Consider the following 17,771-nt stretch of genomic DNA (forward strand, 5'->3'; position numbering starts at 1 on the left):
TCGGGATGTTCTTTAAAAGATCACCGAGTGGAGTCCGTACAGTGTGTGTGATACCCAAAAAATGTATAAAAGTACAGACATATTAAAACGTGAGTTTACCTTTAGGACTTTATTGTACATAATGATATAAATACGTGCAAGAAAATATACCTGTACAATAATACAAACTTTACAAAGTACCGTATTTTCCGCGCTATAAGGCGTGCCCAAAAGCCTTCATGTGGACCTTATAATCCGGTGCGCTTTATACATCTGACTTACGACCGAGTTCCGTTCCGACAAAACGGCCGTAAGTCAAGAATTGAAAGTATGATGTGGAGCGCCATTCCCAAATGTGTTCGGTAGTTCCGATAAAGCGTGAGTCAGACCTCGAGCAATGTTTTTTTCCCCTTCCATGAGGGGGCAGCATTTCCCTTTTGTCCCGGTTCATTCTCTGAAGCTAAATTCAATGTATACTCTTAATCAAATCACAAGTGTCATACAATCTACATCTTCCGTTTGACGGTCTACATAGCATATTGCATTAGGTGTTAGCATCACGCTAGCCAACTTTTGTTACAATTACAGGTAACATCCGACTTACGACCGAGATCCGTTCCGACCAAGCGGTCGTAAGTCAAAATCCATTCAAAATGTTGAATAGAGACTCAGAGGCTAAACGACTGGCAAACTCCCCCCTCTGGTGCCATCACACGGTCGATTGCTGTGCGAGCGTGAGATGCTGGCTGGCTGGCCAAAATTGTTGTCCACGTTGCCTGCCTGCTAGCGTGTTGCGGTGCGAGGCGTAGAATTTAATTTTTTAAAATAGGGTCTGGAGTTCGTGGTCGTAAGTAAGGGTGGTTGTAAGTTGAGCTGGCCGTCAGTCGAATGTTACCTGTATATGGAAAAATATTTTTAAATGTCATTCATTAAAGGTGTACTATATAATCCGGTACATTTGATCGATGGAAAAGTTGAAAAATATGTCATTCAATAATCCGATGCGCTTTATAGTCTGGAAAATACGGTAATACTGTTTTTACGTTATATACTTTCAATGTATAATTGTTTTGGGCCATTATAGTGGCTCAACTGAATTATGACTTGATCCTTAAATCCCATTTGGCAGTAATTAAATCATCAAATCCCACTGATTGATCACGCCGCCACAGCTCATTAATCCGAATCATTGACGATGGGGCTTTCGTGCCGGTGACTCCGCCCACCGTTTAAAAAGCTTTTCGAACAATGTGTGTGTGAGTGAAAGTAAATGTCAACAAATATTGTACATCTGCCGGTTAGTTTTGGATGAGATCACGTGACAGTTTTTTCTTTCAAAATGATCGTATGTGAGATACAAAAGGCGTCTCGACCTATTTGCATGTCCATATAAAATTGTCCTGACCTATTTACATATCCATATAAAATCAAATATGCATTGCTTTTTCATTCATCGAGACAAGTCGTTCAGACAATAAGCATTGCCGACAATATAATCAGTGTCGCTGGGGAAAAACAAAAAAAGGGGTGGGTGTGGGGGGTAACCTCACCCTCCAAGTTAATTATAAAACCCAGTGAAGATTATATTTGCATAGCATACTTTCATTTCCATAAATATTTGCTGGGTGTTGCGGTGGCAGAAAAACTAACATGACAAATGTTGCATCTTTTCTCTGCTCAGTCGTGCAAAGTCCACAGGAGGTTTCGGGAGTCTAAAAACAAGTCTAATAATAACAATAATAATAATTATCTTACATTATTTTTTTAAAATCCCCAGTATACTACATCTGTCCTGACATACCAGAAGTTTTTTGCTTATAAATCAGTTATTCTTCAATGAGATGGATACAACACCGCCGATTTCTTATTTCATAGAAATTTATGTTTTAGGGGACCTGGGAACGGATTATTCTCATTTTAATGGTTTCTTATGGGAAAGAAATGTTTGGAAGACGAACTTTTCACCTTACACACTGGGAACCAACCAGCCGTAGTTAAGTACATTTGTTTGTGCTTATTTATTTATTTATTTATTCATTTATGTGTTTATTTATGTTTGTCTATGTGTTCATTTGTTTGTTTATACATATATATGTATTAATTTATGTATTTATGTATGTATCTGTTTGTTAATATATATTTATGTATTTATTTATAGGTTTGTTTATTCATTCTAATAATGAAATAACTTCCGGGTTGAGTTAACGCTGGCGCATGTGGCTGCCGCTGCTCACCCACAGAAAAAATATCCTGTGACTGTAAAGTGTCCTGGAGAGTTTTGAAAGCCGCTTAGAAATGAACTTTTTTATTATTATTATTATTATTTCTTTGCACAGAAGGACATTATTGTGATGGATTGGCCTGGCAATTCACCAGACTTGAACCCGATCAATTTGATGCCAAAATAACAGGGCGGAGCAATTAATTTTCACAAGGGTGTAAGTATATAAACAGCCATTTAGCATTTAGAGCAGCCATCTGCCTGTAAATGATTCTGTGGACTTGGTGGAAGCCCCCCGAAAACTCATTGGGGCTGCCCGAGAGGTTTGACGATAGGCCACGGCATTTCTGCTAGTGGCATTTGTGACTCGTGAGGGGGGACCTGCTGCTGGTCAGTCCAAGTCAAGCCCGCACCGTTCTTCTTTAGCGCAGCCAAGTGTTTGATGTCCAGCGTAGTGAAGGTGGTGAATTGGACCTGATTCCTCTTACTGGTGGGCGAATGGAGAGGCTCGTTACGGTGAGGTCTGGCCAGCAAGGTGGCCGAACGGTTCGGCATAGGGTCCACGACGGTTCTTTGGAGCTGCTGTTGGGAACCGGTTCTGCTACGTCCCAGGGTGGCAGTTCTTTCAGGAATACTGGCGGCAGGGACCGCGGGGGGGAGAGTTTTTTCCATGCCGCGGTGACCCTTGGCGTCCGCAGAGCGGCGGGTCAGCGTTGACCCACGAGCCGGTGCGCCCGAAGCTGCACGTTGCGGATGGTTACTCACTAGCCACACCCAGTCATGCTTATGATCCTTTGCGTCCCCGTTGGGTGTCGGTCCGGCTTGTATAGGGGTCTTGTCGTTGCGGAAACAGAGTCGATAGGAGGCGCAGTTCAGTAAAAAGCCCAAGATCGCTATACACAACACGCCCACCAAGGAATAGATGCCGATTTCCAAGTCGGACATGGAGCGGAATGTACGTATGAGGTCGCCCTCAATGACTTTGGGGGATTTGGTTTTGGGAGGCTCTTTCTTGTGTGAAACATCTGCTTTCGCGATGTCTTTGTTTGGGGGTGAATTTGGATTGTCAAGCATGTTGCCAATGCCTCTCTTTCGGCCGTCTTTACCAAAATCGCGAGTGGTTGTGTTAGCAGGTCTGGCAGTGGTAGGTGATCTTGCGACCTCGACATCTGGAGTGGGATTGTCCATTAATGTTGAACTTTGTGTCGTTTTGCTAGTCCCTGCAGTCCAAGCGATACGCGACTGCACAGTTCTGGTCAACGACCCAGTCACGACGGTCGTTTCTGGTCCTATCCTGAAGCCTTCTTGATCTGAATCTGTGACTACTAGCTGTGACGTCGCTGTTGTTTTAAGCTCAGCCGCCATTTCCGAAGCACCTTTGTAATAATCGCCACTGTTGTCTTTCCCAAAGTTGTCTAAAGCTCGGATCCCACCCCGGAGGTTCATCCGTAGTAAACCCGTCCCGACTGCCAGCTTGCTCTTCCTCTTCGATTTCTGGCATTCCTCGCAGATCCTCAACTCCACTTTAACTACCGCTCCTTGACCGTGGCCTTCACTTCGCGCCACAACAAACGTGGACTGCGGCGTGCGGCGAACAGTAGCCACAGATTCATCTGGGGTGGAGACTGTTAAGGAGTAGATATTGCGCTCAAAAACCGCCAAGGGGACGACGGCGCCGTCGCTGAATTGGACCCAGCAACTGACGGCGGCTTCCTGGCGTTGGGGAAGAAAACAAAAAACTAGGTAATAACTGAGCTTTGGACCTTGATTTTTCTTTGATTCGCTACAGGAAAGAAGCAACGGTTCCGGAACTTGTTCGAATGCAGAATGTTTGGGTGTGCCACCCAGCTAGCCAGTCATTGGCCCAGAATACTAAAGAGCTGATCCTAATGTTTTGACATCGATACACGACGGCCTATTCCTTGTAGCTAATACGAGACAGCGGGGAGCCACAGAAATAGCCTATATTTCTGATTTGAATACATTATGAATCACCCGGGGTCCGTCGTTATCATCTTTCCATCGCGGACGCGGTTTGTCGGTCATCTGTGGCTCTGTGTTTCGAACACTTTATCATCGACATGGGCGGAGGAGTACAGTGAGCCGTTGCTCCTGCGGCAATAGACTGCCTAATTGCTGCCACGACGCACGCGTCACAAGCTGGTTTGAAAATGGGCACCCGGCCACGGCTCGATCTGCCGGCGAGCTTTCAAACAGCACGTTAGCCGTCGCTTATCGTCGTGACTGTGACTGCGGCGTGTTCACATCCCGTGAGATAAAAGTGCAAACATAAGTGATTCGACATCCCCCAAAGGACGTTGTCACAACAGGCTACCCGGCGAGTGCTTATTTGCGTTTCAATTCTTGATTTCAGAGGACTTTAATGACAGTGCTGGAAAAATGTGAATAATGCATGACAGGTTTAAAGTGCGCCGAATGTTACGTTGATCATTCCTCTGCTTGCGAATGATGATGGCTATTACGAGGAATAGGGTCATTTCTTTTTTTCAGTTTTGCATTTGACTTATGGACCTTGAAATGCTGGCTAAAGCTTTTTGACGACCTTCACAGATGATAAAACTACAGTGATTTGGTCACAAAAAAATCTAGTCTCAATGTGACCCCAGAAACTGATGGTCCCCAGACTTTATTGGCTGACGCACATCGGGATGAGATTTTCTGTAGCCACGGGGTAGCTGGGTACAAACCTGAATCATCTGTCAAATACAAGATGGGCACGTAGAAAAAACAACCACTCAGGCTTAAAATCGATATTTTGGACTTTGGATAGCCACACGCAGCCCACCCAAGAACACAAACATCACGCAAACCCTCCCCGCTGGAAAATGAAAAGTGGGATTCAAACCGAGAGACAATTTTATGCTTGGAGTGTCCGAATTTTCCAGTTCCTTGCCTGTTTGAGCCGTGTGGTGGTCTCACGGGTAGTTGCCATGGCAACAATAGCGCCACCGCTTCCAGGGCTGGCCTGCAGGGACAGCGAGAGTCCAGACACCAAGTGTACTCCCAACTCTGTCACGCTTACTTTCTCATCCACCACTCTGATGGCCTTCTCGGCAAGGACTGATGATGTGAGGGGAGAGATCACCTGCGGAAAGTAATAAATATCACATTTGAAAAAGAAATGACAGTCCACGTTATGGATTTGTTGCATAAAACCTGGTATGTCTCACTTGAACTGTCGTAGTACCCGCGGTTCGACCCTGCAGGACCTCTCCATCTTGAACACGGGCCACGTTTGGATCTGCCACTTTTAGAGAAGAGCGCACTAGATTGGTCACGTCCACCTAAACAACCAACCACAGAAAATTTTCAAATTAAAATGTGATTTTTCCCATTCAGGCCACCTTGCTTATATCCTTTTTAAATGTGCAATGGATTGCCCCGGGTTACATTCTGAAGACTGCTACCCAAACATTGTCGAAATCTACTATCCACTGTCCGCTTCAGCTCAATAGTTTTACCTGCCAATCGGGACCCAGGAAATAATCAACGGGTTTCGCCCCTGTGATCAAATCTGGCGGTGCGTCCGTGTCAGCCTCGAAGGGCGTCAGCACTCTGAGTGTGGTGTGCTGATACTGAAGCATGCAACCTCTGCCCTTGCGCATCTCCTCCTCCTCTTCGCTATTCCACGTCGGCCTGAAAGACGGCAAACGGGTTCGTATTGTCATGGGATGGTTGATGGAACTGACCGACACGAGGGAACGGTTAGGAAACAAAAAATGTTGTTGTCCTTTAAGTTACTACCTGACTCTGCTTCATTCACACGAGCATTCGGTACGCAGCGACCTGAACCAATTTTTCTTTGTCATCTGGCATAGAAATGTTTGTATTTTTGAATTTTTGGGACCTGGTTGTAGTCGACTGCAAAGTATCGAGTGATCCAGGAAGTGAAGAGCAACCCAAATATTCAATCGGCACACTGTACAATGCAAACGGGTCACCAAACAAGCGTTATCGTTCGTATTGAGTGCAAAACAACGACTATACGGACGAGGATTGATCCGATAACTTTTATCTAGGGGGCATATGTACTTCCTCTGCATCCTGGCCATGAACGCCCCACATGAATATTTTTTGACGGTCTAGTACCGCATGTGGACTAGTTCAAACAAAGTTTGAACTCAGAGGGTCAATGTTGTGGGAGTTCTTCAGGATCAGCAGAGCGAGGGTTAAGCACAAGAGCAGAATAAAACTACTCCAGTAAAATATAAAAATTAATAAATAGATGAATAAATTGCCCTACTTAGGATTGCCGCTGGTAATGGGGACTCTCCAGCCTTTGATTTGGTTGAGCTCAGCGTCCGCCACGTCGATACGAAGCGGCAAGCGAGGCGTCCATACGCTTATTTCCAGTTGCGCGCTGAGGAAACCGTACGTGAAGTTAATCATCACCCGACTCTTCCCTCTCGACTCCTTGCCGGTGACGAATACAAAATCGCAGCGCTCGGACACCTATCAAAACAAAAGTAGGAATATAAAGACATTACTTTAGTGCTTCCAAACTGTTTTGGCGGCATTTTTAGACGCAGCTTTTCTCTGCTCAAGCATAACGAAAGATGCGCCATAAGAAAACTCTGTGGACTATTGAGGACAGCCATTTTGAACACGGCCGTCCTCCATACCCCACTGATTGTACAATCAGCTTGCACAGAAACAAACCCATCGATTCTGCCTTCAGGTGGATTGCGTATCAATAATTGAAGGTACCAAATACAATTCTTATTGCATACCCAGAACTAAATGTCGCAGTGGTTTCTCCCGCTCCATCGATCAACTTCTATTCACTTGCTTATATCCGTCGTTACCAAGTGTCCTTATCTCTATCGTTGCCAAATATCATCCAAGAAATTACACACCGGAGTCTTGATTCAACTGCGACGTAATGTAAATCAGCCCGATCTTACGACCGCAAAAACTCTTGGTTGGTAGCATTGGCGTGGCGGCCATTAAGCGCAATGAGGTGCAAGGCGGCAGTTGGTGTGTTTTATTTAAGATTGGAGGCCTATCTCCTCCGCCGCCGCCTCACTTATCTTAACAAACCAGTGGGCTCCACGGAGGTAATTGGGAGGGCACCAGACTGGAGAATAGTCTGTAGCGCCAGCAGAGAGGGAAGATAAAAGAGGCAGGCGGAATTAAAAAATGAGGAAACAGCAGAGAGGGGGTATGACTTTTTGAGCGAAGTCAACTTCTTGGATTCCTTCTTACCTTGAGCACTTCTTTGTCGGTGGACCTGCAGCTGGCTAGACCGCTTATATCGGAGACGGAACCGTCTGCGTCCACGGCGAACGTTTTCACGGGTACTTTAACCACTTTGCCCGTCAGTCCGGCGGTGTTCAAAATATCTTTGCTCTAGAGAGGGATGGAGAAATGAGTATCGAAATGAATGAATACATCACGGAACTGCTTACGAAGCTTATTAAACGTTCAGTTCTTAAACGTTAGGGCGAAGCGTCTCTGAAAAGTGATGACGATAATCTGGAAAGTTGCCCCTGATAGTCGTTGGCATTGGACGGATGAGCGTCCAGCTCTTGTAACACCAAATGCGAAAAAAACAACCTTTACAGTTTTGAGTCATCAAATGATGTGTCATCATTTCACAGAAATTCAAGGATATTGCGTAAAGTAGTAGTTTTCTTTTATATTGAGGCTAATGTAACCATTTAAATGGAGGTAGCACGTTGCAATTTAGATCACAATCTTAGCCATGTGTGTACACCTGGATGACAAACCATGTGTAATACAATGTTATTCATGAATCCACTACCTTATCCAAAATCCCAACACTATTAAATTTTTAATTTCCGGAAGTTGTTCGCCACTTTACGCGTCAAGATTATCGATGCTTCTCACCCGCTAGGGTTCATATGAGCCTTTGTAAGTTGTCCTTTAAGAAAAGCTGATCTGGATTTAGTTTGCAACTTTTGACCAGTCCCATTCGACGTGGATTTACGGCCACTTTCCGTTTTAAGACGATCTCTGCCCGTTTTAATTTATTTTAAACGGTGTGTCTAAGAAGCTAAGGCTGATCAGCAATTTTTTGTTCATTTGTTTTTTTTTTTTTTTTATTGGACTGAAGTATCAAGCGGCACTGGGCAGATGTTGCCCGCCTGCTTTAAAATCCGAGCTTGTTCGGTTTGACAGCTGCTGACCCCCCCCCCAAAAAAAAAAAAAGACATGGTCTATTAGAGCCCATGACACTGACCCAAACATAAGCCAGTGGATCAGGGCTAGGACAAAAAAATCAGGAAAGCAACGTCAGTGCAATAGGCAGTGTGGTTTTTAGAGCACTAGAGTTCAAAACCGATGTCACCTCATTTGCAAATGTTGGATTACATTTTCTGCCATGTCCTTTCGGATCGGCCTGTTATTTCATTTCTGACAAACCAAAGGCATGCAAACACTTCTTACCATAACCAGAGGGGCGAGTCCCACGTAGTCTTTCTGTGCTGTGTAGATCCGCATCTGGCCCACATCCCTAATGTTCCCCGGTTGATCCAGTCTCCAGGAGATGGTGTGAGTCTCAACCAGTTCAGGGACATCTTTTGCCACAAGGTCCAATTGGAGAACTTCCAGAAGATTCTTGCTGTAGAGAGTCATGTTCAAACGGATGCTAGATACTTGTGACTGGGTTTTAAAACCATTGCCAGTGTGTTCTACAAAAATAAACCCCAAATTGTGAATCCGCCGATGTTGGATAAGGTTAAACAAGTCAACATCTGCGACATTTTTAACACCACTCAAGCGAAATACGTTTGAACCGTCGGCGGATTTTGCGTTCATCAACTCACGCCGTTTCTTGTACGATAAGCCTTTTTTATAAGGTGATATATATCTTCTGGAATAATTGCTGCTTGGCTAAAACTGGTCTTCATGTCTGCGCCAGTAAGCGTGTGTGAGATTGGGAAACAGGAACATGGAACGGCGGTGGGAGGGTTGCCCCCTTTTTCCTGGAAATCCTTAGATTAGGTCGGAGATGTCAAACCCTCATATTACTTGAGAGTCGAATGTGTGTGCGGGTGTTTAAGGAATGGGAGGGGAGGGTTGTTCTGGTGAGCCCGGAACATCGGACACAGCTTGGAATATCTCGTCCTTTCTAATCCACCCCACACCCCCACCCGCCCCCCTTTTGGAACGTGCAAGCGCTTTAGCCTGGATAACGGATCCGTGATTATGGATGATTACGGATAAGTGGGTCGGACTGGACGGTGGGTGGTCGACCCGCTCGGTCCGCCAGGGTGGGAGGTTGCCGGACGGAGATGCGCGTTGTGGAACGGGAGGCGCTAACGTCAACATATATTGTGATATAGTTCATCATAAAGCGTGTGAAATGAGACGTACTTTATAGGAGTCAATGGTGTCATCATCATAACGCTATTGATTTTTCAGACATAGTCAGTAATTACCAGTCAACGTGAAAATAATAAACAAAATAGATCCCCAAACAATCATTCAAGATGTCACCAATCCGATTTACTTCGTTATCGATTCTGATTGGGTGAAAGAAAGAAATCATCCGTTTTTCAGAACCCGATCAGCAAAGTCTTTATGTTGACATTATCATTATTTTTAGCCATAAAATTGATTAAGGGTCCGAACGTTAACAAAAGTTCACGAAAATTTGCATCACGTCGGGATTTGTGAAGGTGTTGATAAGGTCGCCGTACGCAAGTAACCAATAAATCTAAACAATATAAAAACTGCTTACTGTACTATGCGCCAATGCCCCCAATGTGTCTCGGGTTGCGACATCCCTCTATAACTACTCACACCCTCATATCTTTCTTTTATAGCCGATATCGTAAAAGGTACGTGTATTATATATGCTTCGATCGTACCCTGCGCTAACCTTTCACACTAACTTGATGCCATACGTGAAGACGCAATCCAAATGTAGTGCACTAACCTCTTTGGCGCAACTGCAAGCTTCCTCCTACAGACGATAGAGACGGTGTTCGGGATGACGACTCTGCCGGGCTCTGCTTTGACATCCCACAGTGTCGGGTCACTGGGCCGGACGGCACGAAACGACAGTGCCGGCTTGAAGGTCGCGCTGCAGTAAATAAATAAAGACCAATATGTGAGGGACAGGAACAGGAAATGTGAGGAACACGAACAAATGACTAGAATAGGCTGCGGCGGTCAAAACGAGGCTGTTCCAGATGGTCCAGATTTTTGGGCGGACTCAAATGGAATTGTTTTTTTTGTGATTGCCGAAAAAAACTCTGCATTTGCAATTATTTCCCTCGAAATAAGAAGTTTTAACTTTTGCATGGTCTATCTGACACTCCGAATGTTTTTGCACTGAAACAGTCATAAAGGGAACAATCAATTAACTGAGAGGCTGGGTCAAGGGCACAGACAAACTACAGTTCGGTTATAACGCTGAAATGGACATATAAACGCTTGACATTTCAGAGCACGCCAGACGAGGGCTGAGATCAATTTGAGAATCAATATGCGGCGCGGGCACTGGGAAAAGTTTAGGAAAAATGACATACAGTTGTATACTGCAAATGTGCTGCATATAGCACTTTAATGCAGTGTGTCCGACATACAAATTGTTTTTTTCATGATCGGATGTATGCCAGCAAATATAACTTTAATATGTAATTGAAATTTTTCAGGAACTGTGCCTCTGTGCGACTGAAGACTTTCAATTCTGTCACATCTCCAAAACTTTTTAGACTATAACGGGAATAAAATGGGCCAAAGGTGTCTGAGAAGATTGATCCAGATAGCAAACCCTGACTGTGTAACCGCAGCTGTCCTTGGGCAGTCGGCGGGGCACACCCTGAACTGATTGTCAGCCAATCGCAGTGTTTGTTAAATTGTTTTCATTTCAATTTTCCATCTTGATGACTCAAAATTTCTCATACTGGAGTGAAAGTTCCTAGCCACCATTGGGTGCTAGCAACATACGCTATTGTTGGATTGACACAAACCGTGCAAGTTTCAATCTCATACTGTAGAACGCCCGGATAGCTGATTGCAGGTGGTCCTACCAATGGCAGACCTTGTATGATTACTTCCCCAATGCAAAGGGTTTTTCAAACTAACTAAATGTTTTTGTTCCGATCCCATGCTAACAACGCGATGCCTGTCCAATCAGACGTACAGCAGGTAAAGTGTGCGCCTGATGATAAGATTAAAAATAAAGCATGCGTACACGCATCCCGCAGACCCTAACGGGCGGATACGGACATGCCTGCACATACAACGGGACACAGATGCATGGGCTTAATCCTCACAGTCGACTCAAATCATCTCTTCCCTTCAGGGTTAACCTCTTGATTCATTTTCAATCAAGGGCCAACAGATAATCTGGCCAAGTCCCGTTGGAGAAGACTCAATCTTCAGCCAAAGTCATGAAGTGAAGCACAGATTTCACCCAGGACCTATCAATCATTTCGCCAAGATCCTCCGAGCACACCTTCACTCGGATTTAAGTGTGGGACTCTGGGGCCAATCTCATTTTGGATGTGGCACTGGGTCAGACATACGAGGACTTGAAAGCATTGACCCAAACGGAGCGACTTCACTTGTACTGTCAGTAGGAATGATTTTTTTAAAAGGGATTTCAGGTGAAGAGGATAGAATTCTAAATCGTCACGGGAAGGGGGGAGAAAAACAGGCCCAGATTTAGGTTAGGGGTCAGCGTCACTTGACCAAATCATATTAATGTCATTCAATGATGGACGCTGAGCTGCATCAGGTCACCGGGTCAGTGTGTTTGTGTTCGGTCAGCCCGATGCGGGAGACAGTCAGTGGTACTGATACGAGTGCGGGTTTAACTTTCTTTCCGTGGATTAACACGCATACGGTATCTTCCCATGTCTCTCCATTTTCCCGGCAGATTATGTTCGATGCATTTGCAGCGCGATATCACGGATTAGATCACGAACGGATACAACCGGGCGAATGAGGAAGCTTGCAAACACACAGCGCTCTCATCGGTATTCTGCAAGAATGATGTGTGCCTGGAGGCTGCCGGCAGAAACTTTGAACAGATTGCACTCTGTGTTTTTATTCTGTATTACCTTTGCTCTTACCCAAAGGATCAGGAATGATGTTTGTTTTCATGCACCGTGAAACAAGATACATAATTCATGAAGTCAAATAACCAGAGACATTGTTGAGAGAGGAACGTCAGTGAATCAAATGCCAATGATGTGCTCCGTCATAAGAAAGACATCAAATATGCGTCTTACCGAAGTGTGAAACTCTCCAAGGTTGAGGTACTTGCCAAGAAGACGGAAAAAGTCACAATGCCGTTGGATTTCACGGGCTTGAAAGTGGCCTGGATGACTAAAGCGGCCCCTAATTTCAGACGAACAAAGGTCGCATTACCCGGTAGGGCTTTAAGCAAATGAACACTCCCTATCCTTCTCATGGGTGTTCCCGACCCTTGCTGGACCCCAACCCTCCCAACTGCCACTCGTTGCAGACTGTCCTGCGGTGTACATTGGCCTGTCTTTTCCATCCGACTCTGGAAGTAGATCTCCACCGGATTGCTCTGAAACCCCTTCACAGCTTCGGTTCGTCCCGCCTCTTTGCTGCCGGATCGAGGGGACGAACTGAACCAGGCCGGTTCAGGCTTCAGTTCTGCTACACAGAAACTGTCTGGTGCTACCAGGCATGCCCCGCGGACTTCTCTCGTCCCCCAGAAGGCGTAAGCTGTCACACAATGAGCCCCATCTTCAGTCTTTTCCTGATTGTCGACGACTTCGGGAGGCATGTTGAAAAGGATCTTGACCACTGGGTTGGCGGAACGCACCTGGTGGCCTAAAATGACCGGCACAATCCTACGCCCGGTGAGCAGCAGCTCTGGCGGAATGGGAGCGTCCACACTGAGTGGACCGTAAGAAGCATTAAGAACCGGCTCGGGTAAACCAGGTCCCGGATCAGTGATGAGGAAAGTCCATGTGTGAGCCTTCAGACTGGAGTTCCTCTGGGGTCCAGGACTATCCTGCCTCAGAACCACATGATCAGCTTTGAGGACCTGAAATCTGACTGCAGGATAAACCGGTAGTGGAGTTGAGGTCTCTTTTGGAATCTGCTGGCTTGCGACATCTGTTGGGAGGAAGAAAAAGAATAGAAAATGTGACGGTCCTGATGCATTGGTCTGACTTTTGGTGGGTTCAGTTTCCATTTAGTGGCTTTGAGATTGTGTGAGTGAATGATTGCTCTTGGATGGACTGGAGATCCGAACAAAAGCAGTGGTCTACAGAAAAGGATGCTTAGAAAGACGAGTGTAGCGAGAAATAAAGCTGACTTGACTTGACTTTAAGAACTTAAAACCGTTTGGGCAGAAAATAATTCTTCAGTGACAAGGCTGGAACAACTGGAACTTTGGAAAGGCAGACAGTAGGTAGGTGAGTTGGGTGTCGGAATGATGGAGGTGATGAGTTCATGCTACTCAATAGACTGAACCATCCCTCATGCTGTTACGACAATGAAAAATCCAACTCGAGATGGAACAGGTGAGAAAAACAGGAAATTGAGTAGCAGAAACGGGAAATCAGCTGAAACCGAATGTGAAGAAATGATCTCACACATCAGTTTCATTTCAATGACTAGAAATGAGGACAATTTGGACTTTCAATTTATACTTCCTTGAGGAAGTAACTTGTAGCCTCTGCTTCACTTGACAACTCCTTGACTGTGGACAGGAGATGGACATCAACTTCCTCCAACATGACCCTAGACAGTGTTCTCATTTGTTCAATGTTACGATCCCTCACAGAAAAGAAAAACAAACTCCTATTATTATAGAACTGTGGTGTCAAACTCATGTTTGTCGCGGGCCACATCGTAGTTACGGTTTCCCTTGGAGGGTCGTTATGAATTTTGGGAAACCATATAAATGTTTCGTCATCTCCGCATATTATATACTACATAGAACTCAATCAAATAATTAATCACTAGTTTTCAAATTTGACGTAAAAAATAATGACTGTTTTTGTGGATTACGTGGGACAATTTGAAATTTTGGTTCAGACGTTAACAAGCGTTATATTTATTTGCTTTCGCGGGCCGAAAAAATGGTGTGGCGGGGCGGATTTGGCCCCCTGGCCTTGACTTTGACACCTGTTGTAGAATATTCATTGAAGAATGATTTTTTTTGTGCTGCTAGGCTACCATCGTATGATTCAAACAGCGCATAATGATGGATGATGAAAAAAATTGAAATACATTTTTTTTGGGGTAGGGGGAAAATAAGTCTTCGTGTGGTCCAACCATGACAAAAAAGCCTGACAACAATCACAACATGGATGCAATTTCAAATTTCAAATCACTTTTTATCCAGCCTATTTTTCAAGTGGCGATAAATGATGACTCTACCAAATCGCCGTGCGCATGCAAATGAAATTCCCATCCAAATAAATGACTTACCTTTTCGTACGACAGCAAGCACAGCAAGAATCATCCCCAGAGACGCAAAACGGAGGACAACATTAACCATCTTGAAAAGGGAATCCCTGCTGTGGAAAACAAATTTAAAAAAAAAAAACAGTTTTAGATGGATGAGGAGTTTCCTTTTATTATTATAAAAACAAAATAAAAACGGCAGTTTAAATGATGCTGCAAAAAAGAAGAGAAAGAAGTAGACGGCACGTCTGGACAGCGCCACGCGAAAAACATTCCCATGGCCCAAATCAGTAAACATGTGCAGCGTGTCAGATTAAAAAGGGACCACGTGGGTGCAGGAGGAAGAGCTGCGAGCAAATGAAATGCACACGAGGTCAAAGGGATCAGTGCTTTTCTCCGCGACTCACTTTCAATTTGATCGACATGTCATCCGACGCTTCTCACGCTGCGGCGGACGTTGAATGGGATCATGGCCCATGCCGCAAGGATGGGATGGCACAGATTGCCGCAGGTATAAACTGCGGGCTATGACGATATTGAAACGATTGAAAAGGATGATGATGTGTTGAGATATTAGGTCACCTGACCATTAGTCATTAGTTCAAATTCAAAGGGAATGCAAGAACGCAAGAAGGTGGAAATTGACACAAATTCCCAGCGGACATCTCAGCCCATTTGCAACGGAGCTTGGGCGCCATTTTGTGCATTTTCTGGGCGCGACATTGGAGTCCAGACGGCTCAAATTGATACGGGAGGACTTCTTTCATCGATGGCAAACATTTATGCTTTCCTCTTCAGAACTATTTGAATCTTATTCATAACTGGATGAGTAACAAGAAAGCACTTCTCTCCCAATCTGAACTCTCTGAAGCCATTGTTTTGATTCTGGAGCAAGGCAGTTTGTGAAGGAGTATCCTGGCGTGACGTCACAAACAAGGGGGCGGGACCTTCTGAAACTCGCCATTTCCGAGGTCATTTTGAAGTAGTTTTGGTTATTGGTGTTTTGCATTTGACTAAAAATATCAGCCTGCGTGTTTTGGCTATTTTAGATGCTATTAAAACGTTTTTCGGATGTCAGTTGGGAAAGAAAAAAATGGTGTCGGTTGCCCTTTAATTTTGAATCCAGGTAATCTCCTTGACCTGGTTAATAAATGCAACGGAATTAAAATTCCAAAGCAAAAACATCCACCTCACATCCTCATTTTTTATTTGAGCGTAATTTCCCTTACAATGCAGAATCGCCACGGTTCTCTCAACATTGATCATCAACCCCCAAAAATAAATGCAGCAGGAGGAAGACATTGAAAGGCCACGGCAAAACAAAAAGTTCAGCAGTATGGACAAAAAACAACAATTTTGGATTAAGTGCAATTTTGGCGAATAAACATTCCAAATAAATTCTGGGCCAAAGTCGAGCAGAAGGCACCAGAGTCATGTTTAAAGAAAAATGTCTGACTAATAGTTCAGCCAGTCACAGACTCTTAAAAAGGAGCTTTTCACCTTGCAGCCGACACGGGCAACTATGACGGGATCGTCGTCGTGGTCCGGTTCACAGGCAGGTCCTTTGTATGATTAACCGCTACATTAACCTTTAGCGCCAGTAATCTGGGTGAGAAATTATGATTGAACTAGCGGGCCACCGTCATCCTCATTCATCAACAAGCATTTGCTGAATTATCCTGTTCGCGCTGCACAATCAGAGACAATACAATAGAAGAGAAACTCAAATCTGAATCAGAAACAGATGTTCAGCATTTTTAGCCGAAAAAAAACGACCATGTATAGTAAGGTGTTTTTGAGTGAAAAAAACCCCACCATGTATAGTAACACGTTTTTAGCCCAAAAAAAACACCATGTATAGTAAGGCCTTTTTAGCAAAAAAATAGACCATGTATATTAAGGCGTTTTTTAGTGAAAAAAAACCCACCATGTATAGAAGGCCTTTTTAGCAAAAAAATAGACCATGCATATTAAGGCGTTTTTCGCTGGAAAAAACGATCATGTATTGTAAAGCGTTTTTAGCCCAAAAAAACGACCATGTATATAGTAAGGTGTTTTCGCCGAAAAAAACGACCATGTTTTAACTCCTGGTTTTGTTTGCTACTTTGGACCTTTCTGTTCTGATGACTGTTCTCCCACCTGCCTGCATTTTGGGGGTCTAACTCCACCCACCATCTTGCAAATTGTGACATATATAGGCCTGAATCAGTGATCCGGGAAAATATGCAACATATGCACATATTTACACGTGTGAATGTGTTCTGACAGCTCCGTCGTTTGTTTTTCCAGAACATCCTGTACACGCTACGCTGGCACGATGGCGCCCGGTGTTCATTCCAGGAGCTGGAATGAAACAATATCATGAACGTGAAGTTTTCCAATGCACCAGAAGGTCAAAATAATGCTCACGGCAGGCAAATAATACAAGAAAGGCAGCCGAAGGAGGAGGTCAGTGGTGGCCCAAAAGGTTATTTTTACCCTGAGAGCCTTTAAAATGAAATAGAAGCACCGGGGGGGGGGGGGGGGTTAATGTAACATACATTATGCAAGCAAACAGTCCAGTCATTAAAGCATGCAAAGTACGGGTGGCGTTCGGAGCTCCTGCTTAGCCTCATAACTTCATTTTTAATTTGAGGCCGCACCACAAACAAATAAATTCCAGCTTTGGAAAGAGTGACGTCACCCGCCGTAATCAAACGACCCCGTTGCCGCTAGAGAGACCGAAACGGGCGATTCGCTGAAATATTCAGAAAGGGCACCGGGAAGATGGATGTTTCTGTCTGATGGTGGAGGGTAGCGGGTAGGTGAGTGATGGAGAGCAAGAATTTGAACTTTGACCCCCTCGGAGGAGATATGATGACGGGTTATAAAAGGGGTGGTAGCTAATCGGTGACAAGGAAAAACTACATTTGTGTTTGCTTGTTATTGTCATCGTGGTTATTAAAGTCTTACAAAGGGGAAGCCACTGCTGCCCTCCAGAGGACTAAAACGTAACTGCAGGGTTGTTCTGAACTTGGCACTGATTAAGGTTGAAAATACGTACGACAAATTAGGTATTTTTTGTGTATATGTATACTGTATGCCAGGAACATATAATGACAAGAAGAACGGTTAAATGCTCTTCCATTCGGTAATAATAATAATAATAATAATAATAATAATAATAATAATGCATTTAATT

The 17,771-nt window shown here is 44.4% G+C and overlaps 1 protein-coding gene across 2 annotated transcripts; it reads right to left on the reverse strand.

Moving 5' to 3' along the window:
- Nucleotides 1-94: 94 nt before the first annotated feature.
- On the reverse strand, nt 95-14,841 carry LOC148884937 (transmembrane protein 132D-like). Of its 2 annotated transcripts, none has more exons than XM_089020481.1 (10): nt 14,615-14,841; nt 12,430-13,291; nt 10,125-10,271; nt 8,630-8,804; nt 7,427-7,570; nt 6,465-6,673; nt 5,683-5,857; nt 5,392-5,505; nt 5,115-5,306; nt 95-3,913 (listed from the first exon to the last, which is right to left on the reverse strand). In XM_089020481.1, the coding sequence occupies exons 1-10, from the start codon at nt 14,682-14,684 to the stop codon at nt 2,504-2,506; spliced, it is 3,498 nt and encodes a 1,165-aa protein (XP_088876607.1). In that variant the 5' UTR covers nt 14,685-14,841; the 3' UTR covers nt 95-2,503. The 2 variants fall into 2 exon arrangements, with proteins under 2 accessions (XP_088876607.1, XP_088876608.1); XM_089020482.1 differs by lacking the exon at nt 14,615-14,841 and having other exon boundaries at nt 103-3,913; nt 12,430-12,895; nt 12,996-13,113.
- Nucleotides 14,842-17,771: the final 2,930 nt, after the last annotated feature.

Source organism: Hippocampus bargibanti, linkage group LG18 (assembly GCF_051943395.1).
Source record: "Hippocampus bargibanti isolate YZ-2025 linkage group LG18, ASM5194339v1, whole genome shotgun sequence".
NCBI classification, from domain to species: domain Eukaryota; kingdom Metazoa; phylum Chordata; class Actinopteri; order Syngnathiformes; family Syngnathidae; genus Hippocampus; species Hippocampus bargibanti.

Excerpts from the sequence above, each read along its gene's own strand:
- LOC148884937 (XM_089020481.1), bottom strand. The coding sequence starts at position 14,684 with ATGGTTAATGTTGTCCTCCGTTTTGCGTCTCTGGGGATGATTCTTGCT. Across the intron at positions 13,292-14,614 it reads GCTTGCTGTCGTACGAAAAG|ATGTCGCAAGCCAGCAGATT; the intron begins GTAAGTCATTTA and ends TCCTCCCAACAG. Across the intron at positions 5,506-5,682 it reads TCCTGGGTCCCGATTGGCAG|GTGGACGTGACCAATCTAGT; the intron begins GTAAAACTATTG and ends TTGGTTGTTTAG.